We start from the raw sequence: 20,282 nt of genomic DNA on the forward strand, positions 1-20,282 counted from the left end.
TTAAATTCTCTGACTTTCTACCTGACTTTTTTTTTTTTTTTTTTTTTTGCGGTGCTGGGGATTGAACCCAGGACCTTGTGCTTGCGAGGCAAGCATTCTACCAACTGAGCTATCTCCCCAGCCCTTTTTCTTTTGGAACTGGGGCTTGAACCCAGAGGCGCTCAACCACTGAGATACATTCCCAGTACTTTCTGTTTTGAGACAGGGTCCCCCTAAATTGCTTAGGGCCTTGCCAAGTTGGCAAGGCTGGCCTCGAATCTTTGAGCCTCTTGCCTCAGCCTATCGCTGAGATTACAGACTTGTGCCCAAGCCCCAGCTCTGACTTCCTATTTTATAGGAAGAAAGTCCTTCTTCCATCCCCACTACTGAACAGCACAGAGAGGTTCATCTTGGAGCTCAGCCTAGACGGGAAGATGCATGAGTATTTAGGATGCATGGTCATTAGGATAAAGGCTCTAGAGCCTGAGGTGGGCTTCCTGTAGGGGCAGACCAACCTCCACTCCCTAATATGCCCTTGACATCGGGGTTCAAATCTCCTCTCAGTACTCTTCTGCGATCTGCCTGTAAAACCGCCTTCCCAGCTCCTCTGCGGAATGAACGTGCAGAGCAGGGCAGGACGGGGCGGGGCGGGCGGGGGCGGGGCCGGCAGGCCCACGGGGCGGGGCCCATCCGAAAGCTGGACGGGGCGGCGCGGCCGGGAGTTGGAAAGGCCTGAGCCGGGTTCCAAAGTGCTGGCAGCAGTTGACTGTGGAGCTGTTACCGTCGGGGCGAGGCCGAGGGCCCAGGAGTCGGGCTGCAGGACAAACAAGTTGATTCTCACTCACTGGTTATGGCCTCCATCTCACGGCCCCCCCTCAAGCGGTCTCCCAGGGGGGCCTCCCGCCTCCGGCCGGCCGGTCCCGGCCCCCGAGGGGCAGTGGCGGCCGGAACGGCCTCTTAACACCAGCTACCTCTGAGGCCGCGCGCGCCCCCTCTCGGCGGAAACGGGTAACGCGCGTGCGCGAAGACTTCTCAGGTTCCCCCGGGGGCGGGGCTTGGGGCGGCCTAGCCAGACTGGGACCCCTCCCCTGGATGAGATCTTTGTGATCCTGTAAACCCTGGGAACCACCCTGCTAAGGACGGAAGCTCTCTAGAGTTTTATTTTCCCTGGTAGTTCAGATTCTTATAATTTCTCGTCTGTTGGAAAGGAAGAACGGTTCTTTCTGTCCAAGCAAAGGCTGCCACTTCTTTCGGCTCTAATGACTCTTTTCCTTCATACAAACATGATCTAGCGTTTCCAACCTTATAAAAATAGAACAAAACAACTCTCTCCTTTTACCCCATTTCTCTTTCCCTTACTTTTCTTCAAAATGACTATCAAAGTGATCTGGACTCACTTTCACTATTTGACCTCCTATTTTCTCTTCAACCCCAATCCAGTCAGCACTGAAATCTGCACTGAAATGTTTCAGGTTCTCCATCTCCCTAACTCCAACAGCCATCTCACTTGCCTTAGCAACTTTTGACAGGGTGGATCATTCTCTTTGAAGTACTTTCTGCTCTTGGCTTCAAGGGCATGAAAGTGCTTCAGGAATCCCTCCTGCCACAGTCTCTTGTTTATTTCTTCTTCTGTATTGGAGTCCTAAATACTGAATCGACTCTGGAACTGGACACTTTTATCTCCTTTTCTGATATCTCTCCATGTATGGTCATCTCCCATGGATTCTAATTGTATATGTTATTCTGATAATTGCCAAATCTCTATCTCCAGCCCCAATTTCTCTTCTGGTCTGGGATTCATATATCTAGCAGCCTCCTTAACATACTTGAATGTCCTTGGCCATTTCAAACTCTTCAGGTAGAAAAACTAAATGGTTCCCCTATTCCCCAATTCTGTTCCTTGCCAAGTTTTCCCTATCCCAATAAATGATGCCACCACTCATCCAGTTTATCCAGGTAAACTTATGTCTATTATCCTCCATCCAATTTATCAGCAAGTCCTAAGGACTCTACCTTTAAGATATACTCTGAATCATCTCCATTTCTAATGCCAAGCAACCATCATCTATTGTTGGACAATTGCAATAATTTCCTGATCAGACTCACTGTTTCAACACCCTCTCTTTCCATCCAGTTTCCACACAGTGGCCAAGTGCTCCTTAAAAAATGTACAGCAGATCATATCACCCCAGCCCCTGGCTAACATTCTCCCATGGCTTTCCAGTATAGTTAAAATGAAAGACAGACCCCTCTGCTAGTCCACAAGACTCACTGTAATCTGGTCTCCACCTGCCTCTCAGAACTTGTCTTACCAGGGTCCTCCACATATACTTCACTCCAGCCACTAGGACCTTTGTTCTATTCCTCAAACACGTGAAGCTCATTCTTACCTCTAGGCCTTTGCAGTTGTTTTTCCCTCAGATCTTGAATGGCTGGATCCTACTCATTATTCAGCTCAAATGCCAATTTCTCAAAGAGGACTTTTCAAATTACCGTAGCTAAAATAAACTTCTATCTCACCCCCTCTCTATGTAGCATATTGTTATGTTATTTTCATAGCATTATTGCCTCCAGAACTTGTGTTGCTTATTTATTTTGTTTTCTGACTTTTTCCATTAGAACCTACTCTTTAATAGGGATCTGGTCTGTCCTGTTCACAGCTGGCCCTTCAAATATAAAGGCTCTAAACAAATAATTGATAGGCAAATTAATTAGCCCCATTTTATAGACAAGAAACTGTATCTCAGTGACCTGCTCAAGATCACAAAATTTGTAAGTGGAAAAGCTGGGCCCAAGAATCCAGGTGATCCAAGACCACCTGTGTGACACATCTACCATTTTTCTTCTCTTTTTTACTCCATTTCCTGCATCTCCTTTTGCTTACATCTTCTGTCCCCTTCTCTTTCCCTCTCCTACACCTTTTTAATTAAAAAAAAATTTTTTTTGAGGCAGGGTCTCACTAAGTTGCCAAGGGTCTAGGTTGCTAAGGCTGGCCTCAAACTTGTGATCCTCCTGCCTTAGCCTCCCAGGTCACTGGGATTATAGGTGTGTGTCACCACTCCCAGCTTCTCTTATACCTTTGTTTGTTCCTCTCTAGACCAGCTCTCTGGCCTTTCTTTTTTCTCCATTTATACTTTCATTTGGCTTGATCTCAGTTCTCCCCAGAGAGTTCCTACTGTTTTCTAGGGCAGCTCCCCAAAACCTTCTGGAAGCCCAAAAAAAGTAACAAAAGCTGCCTCTTTATTTGGTAGTGCAGTGAAATATGGGACGCATGCCTTGCTGCTTTTCCAGAGACAAAAGGATGTGGGCGTTGGAAGAGAGGTTTGTTGGGCCATAAGCTTAGGTCCTAAGGAGCCAGAGAAACAATCTCATCTGCTTCCCTTAAAGATGCATAGTGTGCTGTCAGGTCACTTCATATTTGTTCCCTGCTCCTTCCCATGGTGCCCCTGAAGGGACCAGAAAAAGGCATTTGGTTTGGAATTCAACCTTGATCACTCACCCCTGCCACTGACCAGGAGAACAAAGGACAAGGGATGTGGTATGAGGGAAAAGACTGAGGAAAGAAAAGAGTGAACCTGAGAGAACATATGAGGTAGGATCACAAGGAAGCTAAGAGCTGGCACACACCTATAATCCCAGTGACTTGGGAGGCTGAGGCAGGAGGATAGTGAGTTCAAAGCCAGCCTTAGCAATTTAGCAAAGCCCTAAGTAACTCAGGGAGACCCTGCCTCGAAATAAAATATAAGAAAGGGGCTGAGGATGTGGCTCAGTGGTTAAGTGCCCCTGGGTTTGATCCCCACTAACCAAAAAAAAAAAAAAAAAGGAAGAGAAGCAGAGATTTAAAAAAATTCAGGAAAGATAAGAATGGAGAGAAAAAAAAGAGAAAAAGGTAAGGTAAAAAATAGTGGAGAAAAAATGGACTGAAAATATTGCCTTAGGTTATTTTTGTCTTCTATGCTTCAGCAAGCCCCTGGGAAAAAGGTACTTGGGTAGCAATTTAGATGGTCACCTCCCCACTGTCCCAATCAGGGGATTACCTTGGAGCTGTTGGATCTGCTTGGTGAACACCTCTGCCTGCTGGGCACTAGCCAGCCGTTCATCCTCCAGTAGCCCTGCAGTGAGGAGGGGTGTCAGCTGGAATCCAGGGAAGCACAGAGCCTTTGGGTTCAGCCACCCCGCCCTCCACCCTGCATCATGGTGCTTACCCTGCAGCTCCAGGGAATCGTCCTCATGCTGCCCTGCCAGCTCACGGGTCTCCTCCAGCTCTGCCACCAGCTGGAGCACCTGTGCCCTCAGCTCCTCCAGCTCTGTCTCCGTGAGGCTTAGGCCCCGGTGCTTGCCCAGTGACAGGGAGCCCACACTGCCACCTTTCTGTACTTGTTCTTCTTCTTCTACCTCTTCCTCCTCTTCCTCCTCCTCTTCCTCTTCCTCCTCATAGAGAGCTGGGAGTAACACCTCCCCTAGTAGAGACATCCATCCCACCAGGGAGTCAGTGGGACTTCCTGTCCACAGTCCTTTCAGGGCCCTCCACATCACTCCACCCAGGGCCAAGATGGTAGACTAGTGTCATCTGGTGTCTCCTGAGGAGCCTCTGGACAGGACCTGTATTCATGGTGAGGGTCAAGTTTGGAAGTACCCCCTCTCAAGTCTTTTCTGGTCCAAGATCACACTTGGTGAACCCCTTTCCACTGCCTTTGAGCAAATGGAGCAGCCTGGTGTTGGGTGAACTGAGATGTTTGCATAGGAATGCTTGGTTCTTCTAATTAGGTCTTCTGGTAGTGGGACAAGTACTCAAGAAGGGATTCTGACACTGGGTCTTTAGGCCAAACAGGCAAGAGTTAGTCTGAGGGTTTGTAGGTTAAAAAATTCCCAGGTGGTTTGCAAGACAGTAGCTTTTCCATAATAAGAAAGCATTGACTATTGGTGGGTAAAGAAAGAAAACATTGGAATGAAACAATTCTAGGTGTGTCTCTGGAAAAATATTGGACCTCTTTCAAATATATTTTAACAAATTTCTTTGGAAATTTCTAAAAGGTCCATCTAGCTTTTTCCTGCTGGGTATCATGAGGTCCCCTCTCCCCTGCTGACCCAGGAGGTTTTTAGGGAAACTCTTAAGGTTGCACTTCTATGTAAAAGAAAGTCTGTCATCTTAATGCATTATAAAACTGGAGTTTGGTGCTGGTCCCCAGCCTCTGGTTGGTGAGCACCCCCTCCTTTACTGCAATGCAGTTCCTGTCTATAGCAAAATCTTGTCTGGGTAGCAAATCTCTGCTTTGCTTTGAAATTCTGAATCTTTGGTCTTACTTTCTCTAATACCAGCTGCCTAAGCTTCATCTGGGACACTTGTGTCATCTGACCTCTTTAGCGGGAACAGGGTTGTCCACATTGAATGTGCAGAGAAGCCTGGGGACATTTCACAGGAAGTCCTGGGAAATGTGTTGGTGGTAACTGCCAATTCACAAGAGTGTGGTGGGGATGCATGCGTGTTGGGAGGTTGGCTTCACCCTTCTAGGCTCTGTCTTTCAGGCAGGAAGATATGCTATAGAGAACCAAAGCACAAGACTTCCATTAGAAGTTAATGGTGGTGGCCCCAGAAAGACAATTCACATGCCCATGTCCTTGCTTTTTAAAATAAGAGACAGCTTGGGATCTGGGTCGTCAGGCAGTGAGAACAAACCCCCTGCCGAAAGCCTGCTTCAAAGCTCTGTCCAACAAGGCCTCTTTCTCTATCTGGCCGCTCCCCCAGGACATACAACCTGGTTAGCCGAAGATTAGGGCCCCAAAGGGATGTACCCTGAACTTCCATCAAAGCCTGAACCCTGGGGAGGACTGGAGCTCAGTAGCCAAGGAGGAGGGGCCTGGGTGAGCTGAGGGAAGGGCTGGAGCTCTGGGGTCCTAGGGAGGAAGGGGGAGGGGTAGGAATTAGGGGAGGAGGGTAAAGGGACCGAAAGCCTTTTGGGAAAACTCACCCTCCATGGCTTGCATACCACGACGTTCCAGGGACCCCCAGCGTTGGCCTTTCTTCCTCTCGCAACCCTCAGATACCTCATAGGATCCTAAAGTGGTTACTGTGGGTCCTGTGAGCAGGGAGAGAGGAGGTACTGTGGGATGCAGTGGGGCTGGGGGCTGCGATGCAGAGGACAGAGAAGACATGACATGTAGCTCAGGGAGCCCTGGGACTTGTAATCCCAGTGGAGGTGCCAGACTCTGCCCTGCTCTCAGCCACCTCTCAACGCTCTAACTGGGGTGGGGAACCCAACCCCGTGCTGCCCAACCTCCTCAGCACCCCTGTTCCAGGCGGTTCCAGGCTCCTCTTCCTTGCAAAGACAGAAGGAGGGTGTGTGTCTATTTCCCCTGGGGGTCAGGGAGGAGCAGGACTAGAATGAGAAGGCTGGAGCCAGGGAGGAAGGGGCTGAAAGGGGGCGGTGGCACTTGGAAGGTGAGGGAGGTGGGGTGGCGTGCTGGAGGGGGCAAGGGCCGGGCGCTCCCCTCCCCTTCCATCCCACTGGCCCTCGCCCGCCCCACCCTCGCCGGGCTCTCAGGAACCTTCCGGCCCGAGGGGTATAGACTGGAGCCCCAGGGGGTTGAAGAGACGAGATGGGGAGCGCCTAGGAAGGAGCTGCCAGAGGGAGGGAGCCTCAGGCCGAAAGATGGAGACCGGGCCCGGGTGGAGGCCAGGATGAAGGGAGCAGACTTAGGGCGAGAGCTGGGGAGCATTGGCGGCAGGAGCACTAGGGGTCGGGTGGGAGGAGAGTGGGACAGGAAGCGGGGCGGTGGGAGATGAGGAGGGGCGGCTCTGACCTGGGCCCGGGCAGCTCCAGCCCGCGGCTCCCGCACCGGCCCCGGCGCCCGCCTCCATGGCCGCTCCCGCCGCCGCCGCCTCGCGGAGCAGAAACCGCAGCCGCCGGGCCCGGGACCGCGAGCCGGGTGCGCAGGGAGGGAGGGCGGGCCGAGGGGGCGGGGCCAGGCCCGGCCACCTGACGCGGGCCCCCGCCCCCGCCGCCCGGAAGCCCTCCCTGTCCCCAGCTTACGACCCCACGGCGGAGGGCGCGGGAGGACGAGCGCGTGCCCCGTGCGCCCCACTCTCGCCTGAAAGAGCGCAGGGAGCGGCCCGGTCCAGACTGTCGACGTGAGCTAGTCTAGGCTTAAGGCTGCCCCAAGAGGGAGCGACAGCATCCACTGGCTCTGGCGGCGGGTCCCGCACCGAGTCAGCTCGCATAGGGACCCTTCTGTACCTACCACATGTCAGGGCTTGGTCCTGTCAGGTGACCGGGTCAGAAAAAACAAGGATAGACTGTTTCCTCCAAACGCGCAGAGGGTCCCCTTCCCCTCCATGCCGAGCCGGAGCCCCACCTCCGCAGCCAACCGCGACCCCAATCCCGCCGAGTGCCCCTTGCGTCGCAGAGCAGTGACAGGACTGGAAGAGGAAAGAGGCCGAGATAGCTGGGCCCTGAAGTCTCTGCTTTCTCCGCACCCACCAAGCCAGAGACAGCCACCGGTTTAGAAGGGGAGGCCCCAAACAGCCTCTGTGCCTGGTGTCCGAAAGCCTCCTCTCTCCACTGGCCTACCAACCCGGTGGGCTTCAAACCACGCCTCCGCTGTGATCTGCTCGGAGTGGGCACTGCTAAGGTTCACTCGCATAACAGGGAGATGTGGGGTCTTATTTCATTTATTCAACCGTTCATTCACTCAAGAAACGACTACCCTTACTGCATCTTGCTCTCCAAGTTACACAGGAAAGTGCTTTCTTTGCACATCCCTTGTTTATTTTTCAACCCTCAGTTGGGTGTCACCTGTAGGCAGCCTTCCCTGTTGCTCAGGATAGAAGTGGTTATACTTGGGCACCAGGGCTTCCCAGCACATTGAGAAAATTGGTGGGAGATTCCTAAGACAGGGACCCACACGAATCCCTTCTCTTGCATAAAACACTCCCAAGATCTGGGCACACGTAGTGTAGCTTTAATCCCACAGGCTCCCAGGCTCACAAGCTCTCCATGTTCCACAGGAAAGAAGCACTTGTCTATGTATCCTTCATTCCTCCGTTGCGAGTCATCTCTAGGCTGCCTTCCTTGTTGCTCCATCTCCTCCCCATTAGATACTCCTACCTGTCTTCAGTCCCTCTGGGTGGCACTAGTCACTCTGGGTCTCTGTGAGCCAAATTCGTTAAAGTTTTCAAAGTATCTTAGTCATCCTTGTATCTCCAGCATCTAACAAAGTACGTGGCTTTCAGAAGAAATGGATAAACTTAAATCTCCAAACAACCCAGTTAATGCTGTGTTTTATTTAACACAAGATTTCATACTTGCAAAGTTAAATGTTTCCTATTAGCAACAATATCCAAAGATTCATCTCACTCTCCCTCCTCCTTTCTCTACCCATTTCTCCTCTTTCTCTCCCGAAAACTGGTGCTCTGAAAGATGAACAAAGGATGTGTCATTTACTCCCCAAAGGACAACATCCTTCTTCAGATCCCATAGCCATCTGTGGGTAAAGGCTGTTGAAGAAGCCCACCCAGACTCCTGTAGAGGGCCTGCCTAGACCCTAGGAGCAGAGCAGTTGTCAGGGATGATGGAAAAGGGCTGGCATGGGGGACTCAACTCCAAGCTCTGGGAACTGACAGAGACTAATTCTGGAAGCACAATGGCTGTTCATTCCACCCCAGCTTCTGGTACTGCCTCAACCAGCAAGGTCAGCTTAGTATCGGCCTTGACTGCTGACCTCTGGGCAGATGGAAGGAGGCATAGGGAAGAAATTGACAATTGTGACATCCAGGGTTCCAAGCTCTCTTAGGGAGCTCTGATCTTGAGTATTAGGACTAATCTCTCCTTGGCTGCAGGAGTGTGGGTCACCATTCACCCTTGATTTGGGAACATGAAGGGAGACCTGGAACTATGTATTCTCGGGAGCTAAATGGTCAAACCCTGTTCAGACCAGTGCTAGGTTGAGGATGAAGGTGAAATTAGGAGACAGGAGAAAAGAATTTGGAAGTAAGCAGGGAAGATGGGCTGTGGTCCAGGGATGCATCTCAGAAGGGCAGGAGTGGTGGGCATGTCAGCCAGGTGATCGGCTTAGGGGGATGATCTGAATTAATCCTCATAATCTCTGAATGCAGGACTCAGCCTCCCTCCTAATCCCATCCCAGGAGATCATCCTCTCTGAGGACTGATGTAGTCATTTATCTCCCTTACCCTTATTTCTAAATGCTTAGATCCTTTCATTAAAAAGAAAAAAAAAAAAAAAAAAAGAATATTTGAAACATGCAGAAAAACACAGAAAGAGAATAACATAGCAATTATCCGTGTACATAGACATAACAACCATTTCTGTTTTCCCACATTGTTCCCTATTTAAGATTTTATAGTTTTACTTGGGATGTATACATCTTCAAACAATCTAAAATTTTGTTTTGTGTTTTTGAAATCCACCTGAATGGGTGTTATATTGTACACTTTCTGCAGATATTTTTCTCAACTTTATTTATCCATGTTGTTTCATATAGCTCTAGTTCATGAAAACTATTTCATTGCTGAATAGACCACAATTTATTTATCTATGCTTATGCTAATGGGCATTTAGGCTATTTCCACTTGTGCATATTAAAAACAATGCTTGGATGGACAGTTTTGAGCATGCCTTCTTGTGTGAGCATTTCCCCAGGGCAGATAACTAGAAGTGGAATTTCTGGGTCACAGAGTAGGTGCATCTTAAACTGTACTAGTAGGTGCATCTTAAACTGTTGCCAAATTGTTCTATAAAGTAGCAATTTAAACATTAAAGAAGCAATTTAAACACCAGTAACAGTGGCTTTATTTATTTTACTTATCTTATTTATCCCCTGGCACCCACTGATTTGGAGATTACACATTCTATTTCTACTCTTTTACTTGATTACCTCTTTATATATTTTCTAAAAATTCTTACTAAAGTCTACAGTGAGTCAATGTCATACTTTTCGTGAATAATAGAAGAAACTTAGGATCTGTTAACTCTGATTTTCTTTCCCCACAATCTCATATTTCAATCTATTGTTTTAGTTTTACCTTATTTCTAACCCCCCTAAGTCTCACCACCAACACCTCCATGCTTGTCTAGATTTACTAACATATTAATAAATTTTCTGTTCATTTCTTCTTCCATTCTATTCTCATTCTCACTTCTGTTTGCCATTTCTTCTAGTGTTTCACTCTTTCCTTCTAATTTCAGTTTCCGTCTTATAAAGTATATTCAATTGTGACATTTCAGTGAAAGGCTTTGGTAAGAATTCTCGGTCTTTATCTTAAAATGTCATTATTTCACACCCTTCAGATGGAAATTTAGTGGGCATAGAATTCTGGATGACAGTTTCTCTTGACCTATTGAAGATATTTTTTTCCTATAATTTTTTGCTACTAATAAGTAGAAGTAAGATTTTTTCCTATAAATCTTTTGTATAATTTTATCTATAATCTTTTGTTGCTAAAAGAAGTCAGTTGCTAATACAATGTTATTTTTGCAGAGAAACAGCCATTTTTTCCTTTCTGATTGCTTTTAATATTTCTCATTGTCTGTCTAGTATTTTGCAGAGTTACCACTGTGTGTTTGAGTCAGGACTCTTCAACCTGAGAACTTACGTCTTTCTTCCATTATGAAAATTCTCAGCATTATTTATTGGAATATTTCCCCCATTCTCTCATCTCTTGCAGGAATTCCTGTTATATGTGTATATTAATCTGTCTCATTCTTTCCATATCTTTTAATTATTCTTCCATGTTTTCTTTCATTACTTTCCTATTTTTTCATATTTTTAAATGAATTTAAATGACTTTATCTGTTCTGTCAATTCAGTAAGTCTCCTTTTGTCTGAGTCTAACCTACTCTGTAATACATCACGGAGTCTTTAATTTTAATGGCTATGTCTTTCACTTCTTAATGTTTTATTCATTTTTTTTTTTCAGAAATCTGGATTTTGTTTCATTATGTCCTATTTTCACTACTTTATTTTCTTACTATTAATCTTATTTATTTATTTTTGTGTGGTGCTGAGAATTGAACCCAGTACCTCACACATACTGGGCAAATGCTCTACCACTGAGCTACAACCACAGCACCAATCTTTAAAAAAAAAAATTTTTTTTTTTTTTTTTCAATTTTGAGACAGGGTCTCGACTAAGTTGCCCAGGCTGACTACAAACTTGTGATCCTCCTGCTTAGTCTCCCAAGTAGCTGGGATTACAGGCATGCATCACCACATCCTGCTTGCCTTAATATTTAATACTTTAAAGTATACTTATTACATAGTGTTTTTCAAGTTGTATTATGTACGCTTCTTGGAGTGCTTTTTTGTGTGTTGTGTCTGTCAACTATCCCTTATGTTTTCGTTTTTTTTTTGTTGGTTTGTGTGTGTGTGTGTGTGTGTGTGTGTGTGTGTGTGTGTGTTGCTGGGGATTGAACCCAGGGCCTTGTGCTTGTGAGGTAAGCACTCTACCAACTGAGCTACATCCCCAGCCCTCAACTCTCCCTTATGATAGATTGCTTCTTTGTCTAGTTTTTTCATCTAGGCCAAACATGGGGCTGAAATCACCTCAAAAGTGGCATCAGGGGGGTTCCTACAAAAGTGTGCCCCAAACCATCCCAAGATGGGACTGGTTAGAACTCCAAAGAAAGAAGTTCTAAATGCCATGGTAGTCAATTCAAAGCATTTATTAGAGGAACATATATATAAAGTAGGCTGCTGAGTATCCTCAAGGCAGACCGCAAGATAAAGGTTATGCTACCTAGGTATTTCCACAATGAGGGGGTCAGAGTGTGCAATTTATATGAAGTTTTAGGGCATTTGGTTGGGGATGAGGCTAGATTCTATGTGTGCAGCAGCTTGGGTTGATCTTTCAGTGTTTTGAGCAAAAACCTAAGCACCTTTATCAGTGTCTGGAAATGTTCAAGGCCTCAGCTTGGTTCAAGCCTACAGGGGTAGCATGCAACTGACTGGCTGGCCACAGTGCTCAGTACATTCTGTATTTCTTGGTGAGGACAGAGGAAAAAGTGGGGGAAACTTGAGGACTCTATAAGTTTGTGATATTTTATTGTAAGTGCTCCTTCAGTTGATTCTCCTGTCCCAGGGGTGTTTTGTTTTGGAGAAAGTCCCATATGCCCCATCTTATGAAAACATTCTTACAGAACTTTCCTTGTTTCTTTGTAGTATTCCTAAGGATTTCAAAGGGTCTAAACCAGGTTTATATTTAATTTCTTTGCCGGAGTCCTGAACCATGTAAATAATATACTCTAGTTTCCCCTTATCCATGTTCCAGGACTCCCAAGGGATGCCTGAAACCATGGATAGTACCAAACCCTATTTAAACTATGGATTTTTTCCTATACCTATGATGAAGTTTAATTTTCAGTAGTCCCTCCTTATCCACAGTTTTGTTTTCCATAGTTTCTCTTACCCACGGTTAGCTGTGGTTTGGTAATATTAAATGGAAAATTCCAGTAATATGCAATTTATAAGTTTTAAATTGCATGCCACTTGGAGCAGCATGTTTTGCACCATCCAGGTCTGATTGGCTCAAGATGGGTTATCTGTCCACTAGTCACTTTGTAGCTGTCTTAGTTATCAGGTTGGCTTTTGCATTATCACAGTGCTGTGTTCAATTAGTCCTTACATAGTAGCCAAATGCTACATCACTATGCCTACATCAACCAACTCGCTTCATCTTATCACCTAGGCATTGTATCATCTCACATGATCACAAGAACAGTGAGTACAGTACAATAAGATATTTTGAGAATGCCACATTCACATAACATTTATTATAGTAAATTGTTATAGTTGTTCTATTTTATTATTATTAATGATCTCTTACTGTACCTAATTTATACAGTAAGTTCAGATATAATACAAGCACTTGGTGAGGTTTGGGACTTTCATTTCTCAGAGTCGACTTATATTTCTACCCCTTTTCTCTGTTTCCTTTAACTGGTGGATGTCATTTTTAGTCCTTTTTATACAGATAAGGTATATCTTTGATGTTTTAAGTTTTATGCAGGGAATTCAGCTCCAGCTTCTTGTCTCTGGTGAGATGAGACCATACATCCTGTAACTGGAAGTATTAAAACAGAGCTCCACATCCCTGGGCATTTAATTGTGTCTGACTCCTAGAGAGGGCCATTGTGACATCCTGGATGTTTTTTCTTTGGCTTTGCATTTCTTCTTTAATTATGATATGTGGGAATTTTCTTTTTCTAAAATGGTAAAATTTGTCTACATTTTAACTTTTCAATTTTGTTTTATCCAACATTTCTGTGTATGTTTTCAGGGGTGCTTGATGAAGGGATAGATACATTAGTCCAGTCTGTCATGGTGCCAGAATTTCCCCTGTAAATTCTCTTTATCCTTAGTGTTATTCCTAACAATCCCTATGTCCCTAAGGCACATTGCAGTTTCTGATTTAATCCTCCCAATGGCTCTGAAAAATAAGTATTATTGTTCCCATTTTACTGAGGGGAAAGCTGAGTCTCAGAATTGTAAACTTTAATCCTAGCTTTTGGACCTTGAGTCCTGTGTGTTTCACAGCTTGGATTTTACATGGAGAGATAGCCTGTTTTTGATCTTGATCCAGCTCAGTTCCAGTCCCCTCCTTGTTCCCATCACAAGCTTTTCATCCCAGGTCCTCTGAGAGGCTGTCCTGTCTAATAAAATGCAGCCCTTTGACTCTTATGTTCCCAGGCTTAGGCAGATGCTGTGCCAGCTCTCTCCTGCCCAATTTAGCTTCTGTGGAAGTAAGAGGGGTCCATGCACATCATGCTAACAGGGAGACTGACTGGTGGTTTGTCTTCAGGATCCTTTAACCACACATCACTAGGCCAAGGGGAAATAGAAAACAATAAATGGGGCTCGTCCGGGATTTGAACCCGGGACCTCTCGCACCCTAAGCGAGAATCATACCCCTAGACCAACGAGCCACTGGTAGTTGCATCTGACCAGATGTGTCTTCCCTGCCACATCATCATCATTATAACAGCCGTGATGGCTTGCGACTAGGAGTGGCCTCTTTCCTCCTTCCAAGCTGGCTCCCAGCCCAGGCCGGCAGCACTCCAGCAGGCTTTGCTCCTGAGTTCTCTTCTGCTCCTCCCTAGCCCACAGAAACCACACAACACACACACACACACACACACACACACACACACACACGCGCGCGCGCGCGCCTCTGCCCTGGGGCTCCAGGCATATCTGTTCTTCCATGAAGGATTGGTGGAAGAAAGGCCTGGAAGCAGCTGGGCCAGGGTAACTACCACTGTTCTGGACCACCCCAGGGCTGAGTGAGCCTGTCTGGGAGATTTCACAACAAATTAAGAACCATCCTTCTTTTTTATCTCATGATTAGACTACAGAAAAAATCTCCACACTCCGTAGACTCTTAGGTGAGGACCCAGAAGACTGTCCCAGCTCCCCCCACCATCTCCACCCCCGCCAACTGGGTGACAACTGCTAAATTACTCTCATTTCTGTATCTGTCTGCTGGGCAAGTCAACACCTGTCTACCTTACAAAATGATGGGAAGGATCAGGAGAGAGTATTATGTGAAAACACTCTGCAAACTGTAAAGTACAGTTTGGGTACAATAGCAATATCGGGTACGGGGACAGTACATCTAATGCCTACCAAAGGCCAGGCAGCTTATATTGTGATTTACACATCTTTTTGAACCCTGTTACAAACTGGTGAGAATGATGATTACCCTCACAGTAAGACAGAGAAGCTTGCCTAGTTTTAGCTTAGAATCTGAATTTATCTGTATTTATCTGAATGCTTAAACTTGCCTAAATTCAGCTTATTCACATTTATCTAAATCCGAAGGCCATTTTACATGCAGTACACACAGCTATCCAAACTTTCTAGAAAGACTGAAATAGGGACTACATCCTGAGTTAGCACTGCCCGCCACCTCCCAAGTCCAGCCATCCTGCTTATCCTGCAGATGGAAGATTTCTGGGAAGAACTTGCTCACTGCATAAGGGAGGCCTCGATGGGGGTCCTTTAGGTGGGGAGGACCCACTCCAAAAGAGGTTGAGAGGTGAGGTGAGGCCCTTACAGGAGACCCTGTGGGCTCAGCCAGGCTCTTTCTTGTCTTTCCACCGCCTGTACCACGTCCATCACACCTGGGACCCTTGTTTGCTTCCAGAGGGGCTGCCCTCTGTGAGTTGTGAGCTCCATCAGGGAAGAGAGCTGCCTTAGTGTGTCTTGGGTCTAATCCAGTGTCTGACCCTTGGCAATTCTAACGGTGCTGATCCTGTGTGCCTGGCCTGTGAAACTCTTAACCAGGTCAGTCTCATTTAACCCTCAGCACGACAGCTGTGATCATTGCTGTGATCATTCCCAAATATCTATGAAGAGAATGAATGTGTGAAGTGAATGAATGAAGAGTTACATGTGGGCATGAAAAAGTCACTAGTGGCCACAGACACTCAGGCGACCCCTCACCACTGGGCTGGGAGTGGAGACCATAAACTTGGAGAGACCCTCCAGCCCTCTCTCCTGTTGAGCAGGCTTCCTTATGAACCTATCCCTCTCTTGGATAAGTGGGAGGAAAGTCCTACTTCAGAGAATGGATTGGCCAGGGTTCCTTTGTCTCTAGGCCGTAAAGTTTTATTATTTCCACACAGGAATGTCTGAAGCATACAGTGGCTCTTCTCACTACTCATGGTCTGAGCGAGACACAACAGCTCATCTATTCTCAAACGAACGAGACTTTTTTGGGTAGCTGTTTCTGAACTTTAAACTGGCTTAAACATAAAAGCACACTTGACATGTCATCCCATGACCTCAGCACACAGTCCCTAAATTGTTCCTTTTGGCAGGTGTGCCAGGGAGTGATGTTGCTCAAAGATAGGGTTCCTGGGGGGACCTTGCTGAAAATGTTTCAGAGCTAAGTCCAGGGTTGGGTTGATGCTAGTGCTTCTCTTGGGGGTAGGGGATGGTGGTGCTGTTGAATTTGGGACAGGATTGTTCTTCTTTATGTTGCCTATCCCGAGCAGCATTCCGTCCACTAAATACCAATAATCCCTTCTCTGCTGTTACAACAGCCATGAAACACCCTGCACCCTCGCAAAAGCCTCCTGCATGGTGAGGTCAGGATGCGAGAAGAGCAATGCTCTGGTAGGAATCCATCAGCATCCACCTTCAATTTCTTTCTTTTTGGGCCTTGTGCTTGTGATGCAAGCACTACCAACTGAGCTATATCCCCAGCCCTCAATTTATTTCTAATATTACTATGCCCTTGCTCCTAGAAGTAGGACTTAGGACCTCCATTGCTTGTCTCTGCATTGAAGTAGCCACAGATGGAATTTTTTAGGCAGATTTGTGGCTCTACCTCCAAAGTTTCCTTATTCTCTTGCCAGGCATGAGGATGCTTTTTTTGCAGGACAAATTTAAGTGATTCCTCATTTTAATAAGAACCTGTCCACCCTTCCTTTATCTCATCACTTGTTGGGAAAAACTTATGGGTCAGGAGCCAAGAGACATCTCATCTTTTCAAGTTCACTCTTACCTCCTCTGCATCAAAATCAGCAGAAAGCTAATGCTATTGCCTAAGAAAAGGGTTACCAAGTAGCTGGAGACTGGATGGGAGAAAGAAACCTTTTTTACTGCATATTCTTTTGTGCTCTTTGAATTTTGAGCTCTCAATAAATCCATCATCCATCTATAGTCCACTCAAAATAAAAATTAAAATCATAAAATACTGAGAGAAGCAGTAAGTAGGAGAGGAAGAAGTGCATTCTAAGCTTCCAGACTGCCAAAATTCCCTCTGGATCAAAGAAGCAGAGCAGAGCCTGGGACTTTGCCTCATCTTAATGGTTCTGGCTCATGCACAGTTCTGAACTGTGCTTTGTGCTGTGTTGAGACCACATTGAGGGGTCAGTAATAGACCCAATCCTTTGAATCTGGTTGTCCTGTCTACTCTGGGATGCTGTCGAGGACATTGTTTACTATATCCCACCAATGTCTCCTTTGTGAAGTCCCCAGAGAGGCATTCTTGTCTGTCAATCCCAAGAACAGTTGGTTTTCATTGACTCTCTGGGCACTTTGAATTATGTAAATGAGTAACTTCTAGAAAGCATGGAGCTGAGTATGTGGCCTTACTCACTAGCAAGTTCACAGGGCAATTGTATTTCAATTTCATTCCTGACTCTTTAACTCTTCAATGTTGTTTCTCTCTCTTTCATTTGATTCATGGTTTCTTATGTCACATACTTCCTGCAAGACTCCTTTACTCGATGTCTGCATAAGGAGCAGGAACAAACAAATACGCTCCCAATGATAATGCAGGGGGAAAAACTCCTGAAGCTCTTCAGAAAATATCTACTTTCCCTTTTATCTGGGCAATTAGAATGACTGGAAAAACAAATTGTGTCTTGACTACTTTCCATTCAGTTCTGGGCAGTTAGAAGTCTAAATCTAAATCAGAGCAGGGCAGGGGTACAGTGGGGAGGAGGGATTGTATCTCGAGGGAGATTTTTGGTTAAAATGAATAGGTGGGTAGTGGTGGTTTGGGTAGATGCCAGGGATGCTGTTAAACATCTCTGAAGCACAGGACTGCCCCCACAACAAGGGATTATCTGGTGCAATATGTCAATAGTGCTGAGGATGAGAAACCTTGGTCAGAATATACATCACATGACCCTCCATAAAGCTGTAAAGCCTCCTCCGTGTGTTGTTCCTAAACTAATAAAGTAACTTTGGCCTGGAAAGGGCACAGGGTATATTACATGTACTTGAATGTTTCCAGTTTTTATGCCATTATCCACCGCTTCGCCTCCTGCCCTGCTCCTTAGTATCTCCCCTTCTCCTATTCCATGGCTTCAAGACCTCAGGAAAGTTTTGGTTCCTGGCATAGTGCCAGTGAGACCTCATGGCACTAAGGGTGATGCTCTTTTTGGCCCGAGCTCCTCAGGGGTGGGGGGCATCTGTCCCAGCTTACCTGAGGCTGGGTTGTCCCCAGCTTGGGCCAATTGTCCTCCCTCTGGTGCTGGATGGGCTAGAGTAGGAAGGGACAGTCTGGGGAGGTGTCAGGATAGGGCAGGAGAGGCCAAAGATATGGCCCTTTAGCCTGTACAGTGGGAGTAGAAGGTCCGCCCGTGTCTTGTACCTATGACAATTAGACTCTCAGTTGCAGAGGTGGATGCCTTGGCAGCATCCTGCACAGAACTGAGACAGATTTGCTCCCGTCAGGTTAGGCTAACTCACACTTCAGGTGCCCTGCCTAGGTATAGGTGCCTTAAAGTGGCCTCTGACCCTGGTCTTCAGGTCCTGCGCAGGCATTCTGGTGGACTTGAAGCAGCCTTGCAATTTCTGGATCCTTGGTTGGATCTCTTCAGTAATCTCCACAGGATCCTATCTAGGCAAGCGTTTGTGTGAGGTTGTGTTGTGCATATGCATGGGAATGTCAGTCTTTCAGAAATAACTGACTAGTCTCCATCCTATTCTTCTAGCTTAGTGGTCAGGGGAACTCAGTCTGTCTAGGATATGGCTTTTGGCTTTACTTTTTTTTTTCATACTGGGAATTTAACCCAGGGGTGTTTCACCACTGAGCCACATCCACAACCCTTTTTATTATTTTATTTTAAGACAGGGTCTCACTAAATTACTGAGGCTGGCCTCGAATTTGTGATCCTTCTATCTCAGCCTCCTGAGCTGTGGGGATTACAGGCATGCATCTCTGTGCCTCTCTGGCTTTGCTTTTATTAACCCTCATAGGTAGTGGAGAAGACTGTGACACTGGAGGAAGGCTGGAGGCTGGTCAATGCTGCAGGTCTCATCCAGACTGGATGATCAGTATATTCAAAGCCCTTGATAGCCAACCTACACAGAGACCAGTGGGCCTAGTGGCCACTATACTTATACTTCTGTAAGTGTGGAAAAAAGAAAATGGTAGAAATGGTAGGAAACTGATTGGAATCACTATGAGAAAGTCATACCAAACCCCTCTCATTTCCCTTTTAAGAATTTTGATAGGGTCAATAAGATGGTTTGTCAAGCAGGACCCTAAGGCAGAAAGTATCTAGATTTCTGGGAAACATGTGACACATTTGTTGACCAAAGAAAGAATATCAACTTAAAAATAGAAGGAAGATGAAGGAATGGCTGAAGAATGGCACCCAAAGTTGTGAACCAGGCATAAGGTCTTCAGTGAAATGCCACGGTGCTGACTCTGACTCTGTCTATGCCCTTTCTCCTAGCAAAGGGGCTTGGCAGGGGAAGGGAAGAGGAGTCTCCTTATGCAAATTGTTTTCTTCTGCATTAATATGTTCTTAGGGGGAAAGATCATTTCTATCTTCAACCTGGGTTGAGCCAATAAACCCTCGTGGTCAACCAAGCTTAGAGCTTTACCCTGTTCCCTGACCCAGAAGGAGTGAGGCCAAAAGGAGCAAGAGACAGGTGGGAAGAAGGTCTAAATCAGTGGCCCAGCTTCCCTTGCTTTCCAGTAAAGTACCTCTTGATAAATACCTGTGGCTGCGGCTGAGCAAGGCAAGGTAAGGGTTTCATTTTTGTCCCCACCTGGGCTAGGATGAAAAGGGGAGAGCAGAGCCTGACTGTTTGCTACGGGACCATGACAGAGACCAGGTTGGGAGAACAACCAGTGGCCAGGGTGAACAGGCCTTGGAGATGTGTGGGACCTTAGAGAGGCGGAGCCCCAGGACTTCCTCCTGAAACTACCGACGCCACGGCCCACACTCAGAGCTTTCCTTCTAGGGAGCTCTTCCTCCTTCTTGGGAGAATTTGTGTGCTGAGTACTTAGCAGGTGACTAGAGTTGAGACATGAAGCCAACACACTGTTGAAACTTCACAGGGGATTGGCCAAGGTGGAATAATGAACGACACATCCAACAAGATGAGATTTGGAGTGAACATAGGCCCAATCTACTGGCACACTTATGTGACCCCATGTGTGGAAAGGATTGCTTTTATTGACTGCAAGTTCACTGGGAGTCCATGATGCGCACAGCTGCCAAAGAGTCCAGTGCATGGCTCCAATAACAGCCATGACAAAAGGGAAAGCATCTTATCCCTGGTGCATTCCAGGTCCTCTGCAAGATAACCCCTAGATGGCCCTACAGAGGCCAAGGACCTTGGGGCCTGGGTCCTTCTCATGCTTAGCCTGAAGATAAGGAAGTTCATGTAGAGAATACAGTCTCTGGAGAGTGGTTAGTGATGGGGAAAAGGGATGAGGTGAACTGAGGAGAGTCCAGGAAAGGAGTTAGTGGGGAAGAGTGCTGGGAAGGGAGGTTTGGTATCAGTACCAAGAAGACTTTTCTATCTGTTGGAGCTG

At 46.5% G+C, this 20,282-nt stretch overlaps 1 protein-coding gene across 17 annotated transcripts in view; it reads right to left on the reverse strand.

Annotated features, from left to right (window-relative positions):
* Nucleotides 1–7,016, reverse strand: part of CCDC136 (coiled-coil domain containing 136) — a 28,196-nt gene extending 21,180 nt beyond the window's left edge. For 6 of the 17 annotated variants that reach the window (XM_079150892.1, XM_079150904.1, XM_079150891.1 and 3 more), the window contains exons 1-4: nucleotides 6,781–7,012; nucleotides 5,949–6,056; nucleotides 4,185–4,439; nucleotides 4,017–4,091 (exon numbers count right to left, since the gene is read on the reverse strand). In XM_079150892.1, the coding sequence (XP_079007018.1) occupies nucleotides 4,017–4,091; nucleotides 4,185–4,439; nucleotides 5,949–6,056; nucleotides 6,781–6,838 (496 nt within the window). In that variant the 5' untranslated portion in view covers nucleotides 6,839–7,012. Of the gene's footprint in view, nucleotides 1–824; nucleotides 963–4,016; nucleotides 4,092–4,184; nucleotides 4,440–5,948; nucleotides 6,057–6,780 lie in introns of those variants that run through there. The other 11 variants (XM_079150899.1, XM_079150901.1, XM_079150900.1 and 8 more) reach the window with 9 other exon arrangements.
* Nucleotides 7,017–20,282: the final 13,266 nt, after the last annotated feature.

Source organism: Sciurus vulgaris (genome assembly GCF_902686455.1).
Source record: "Sciurus vulgaris genome assembly, chromosome: 8".
NCBI lineage: Eukaryota > Metazoa > Chordata > Mammalia > Rodentia > Sciuridae > Sciurus > Sciurus vulgaris.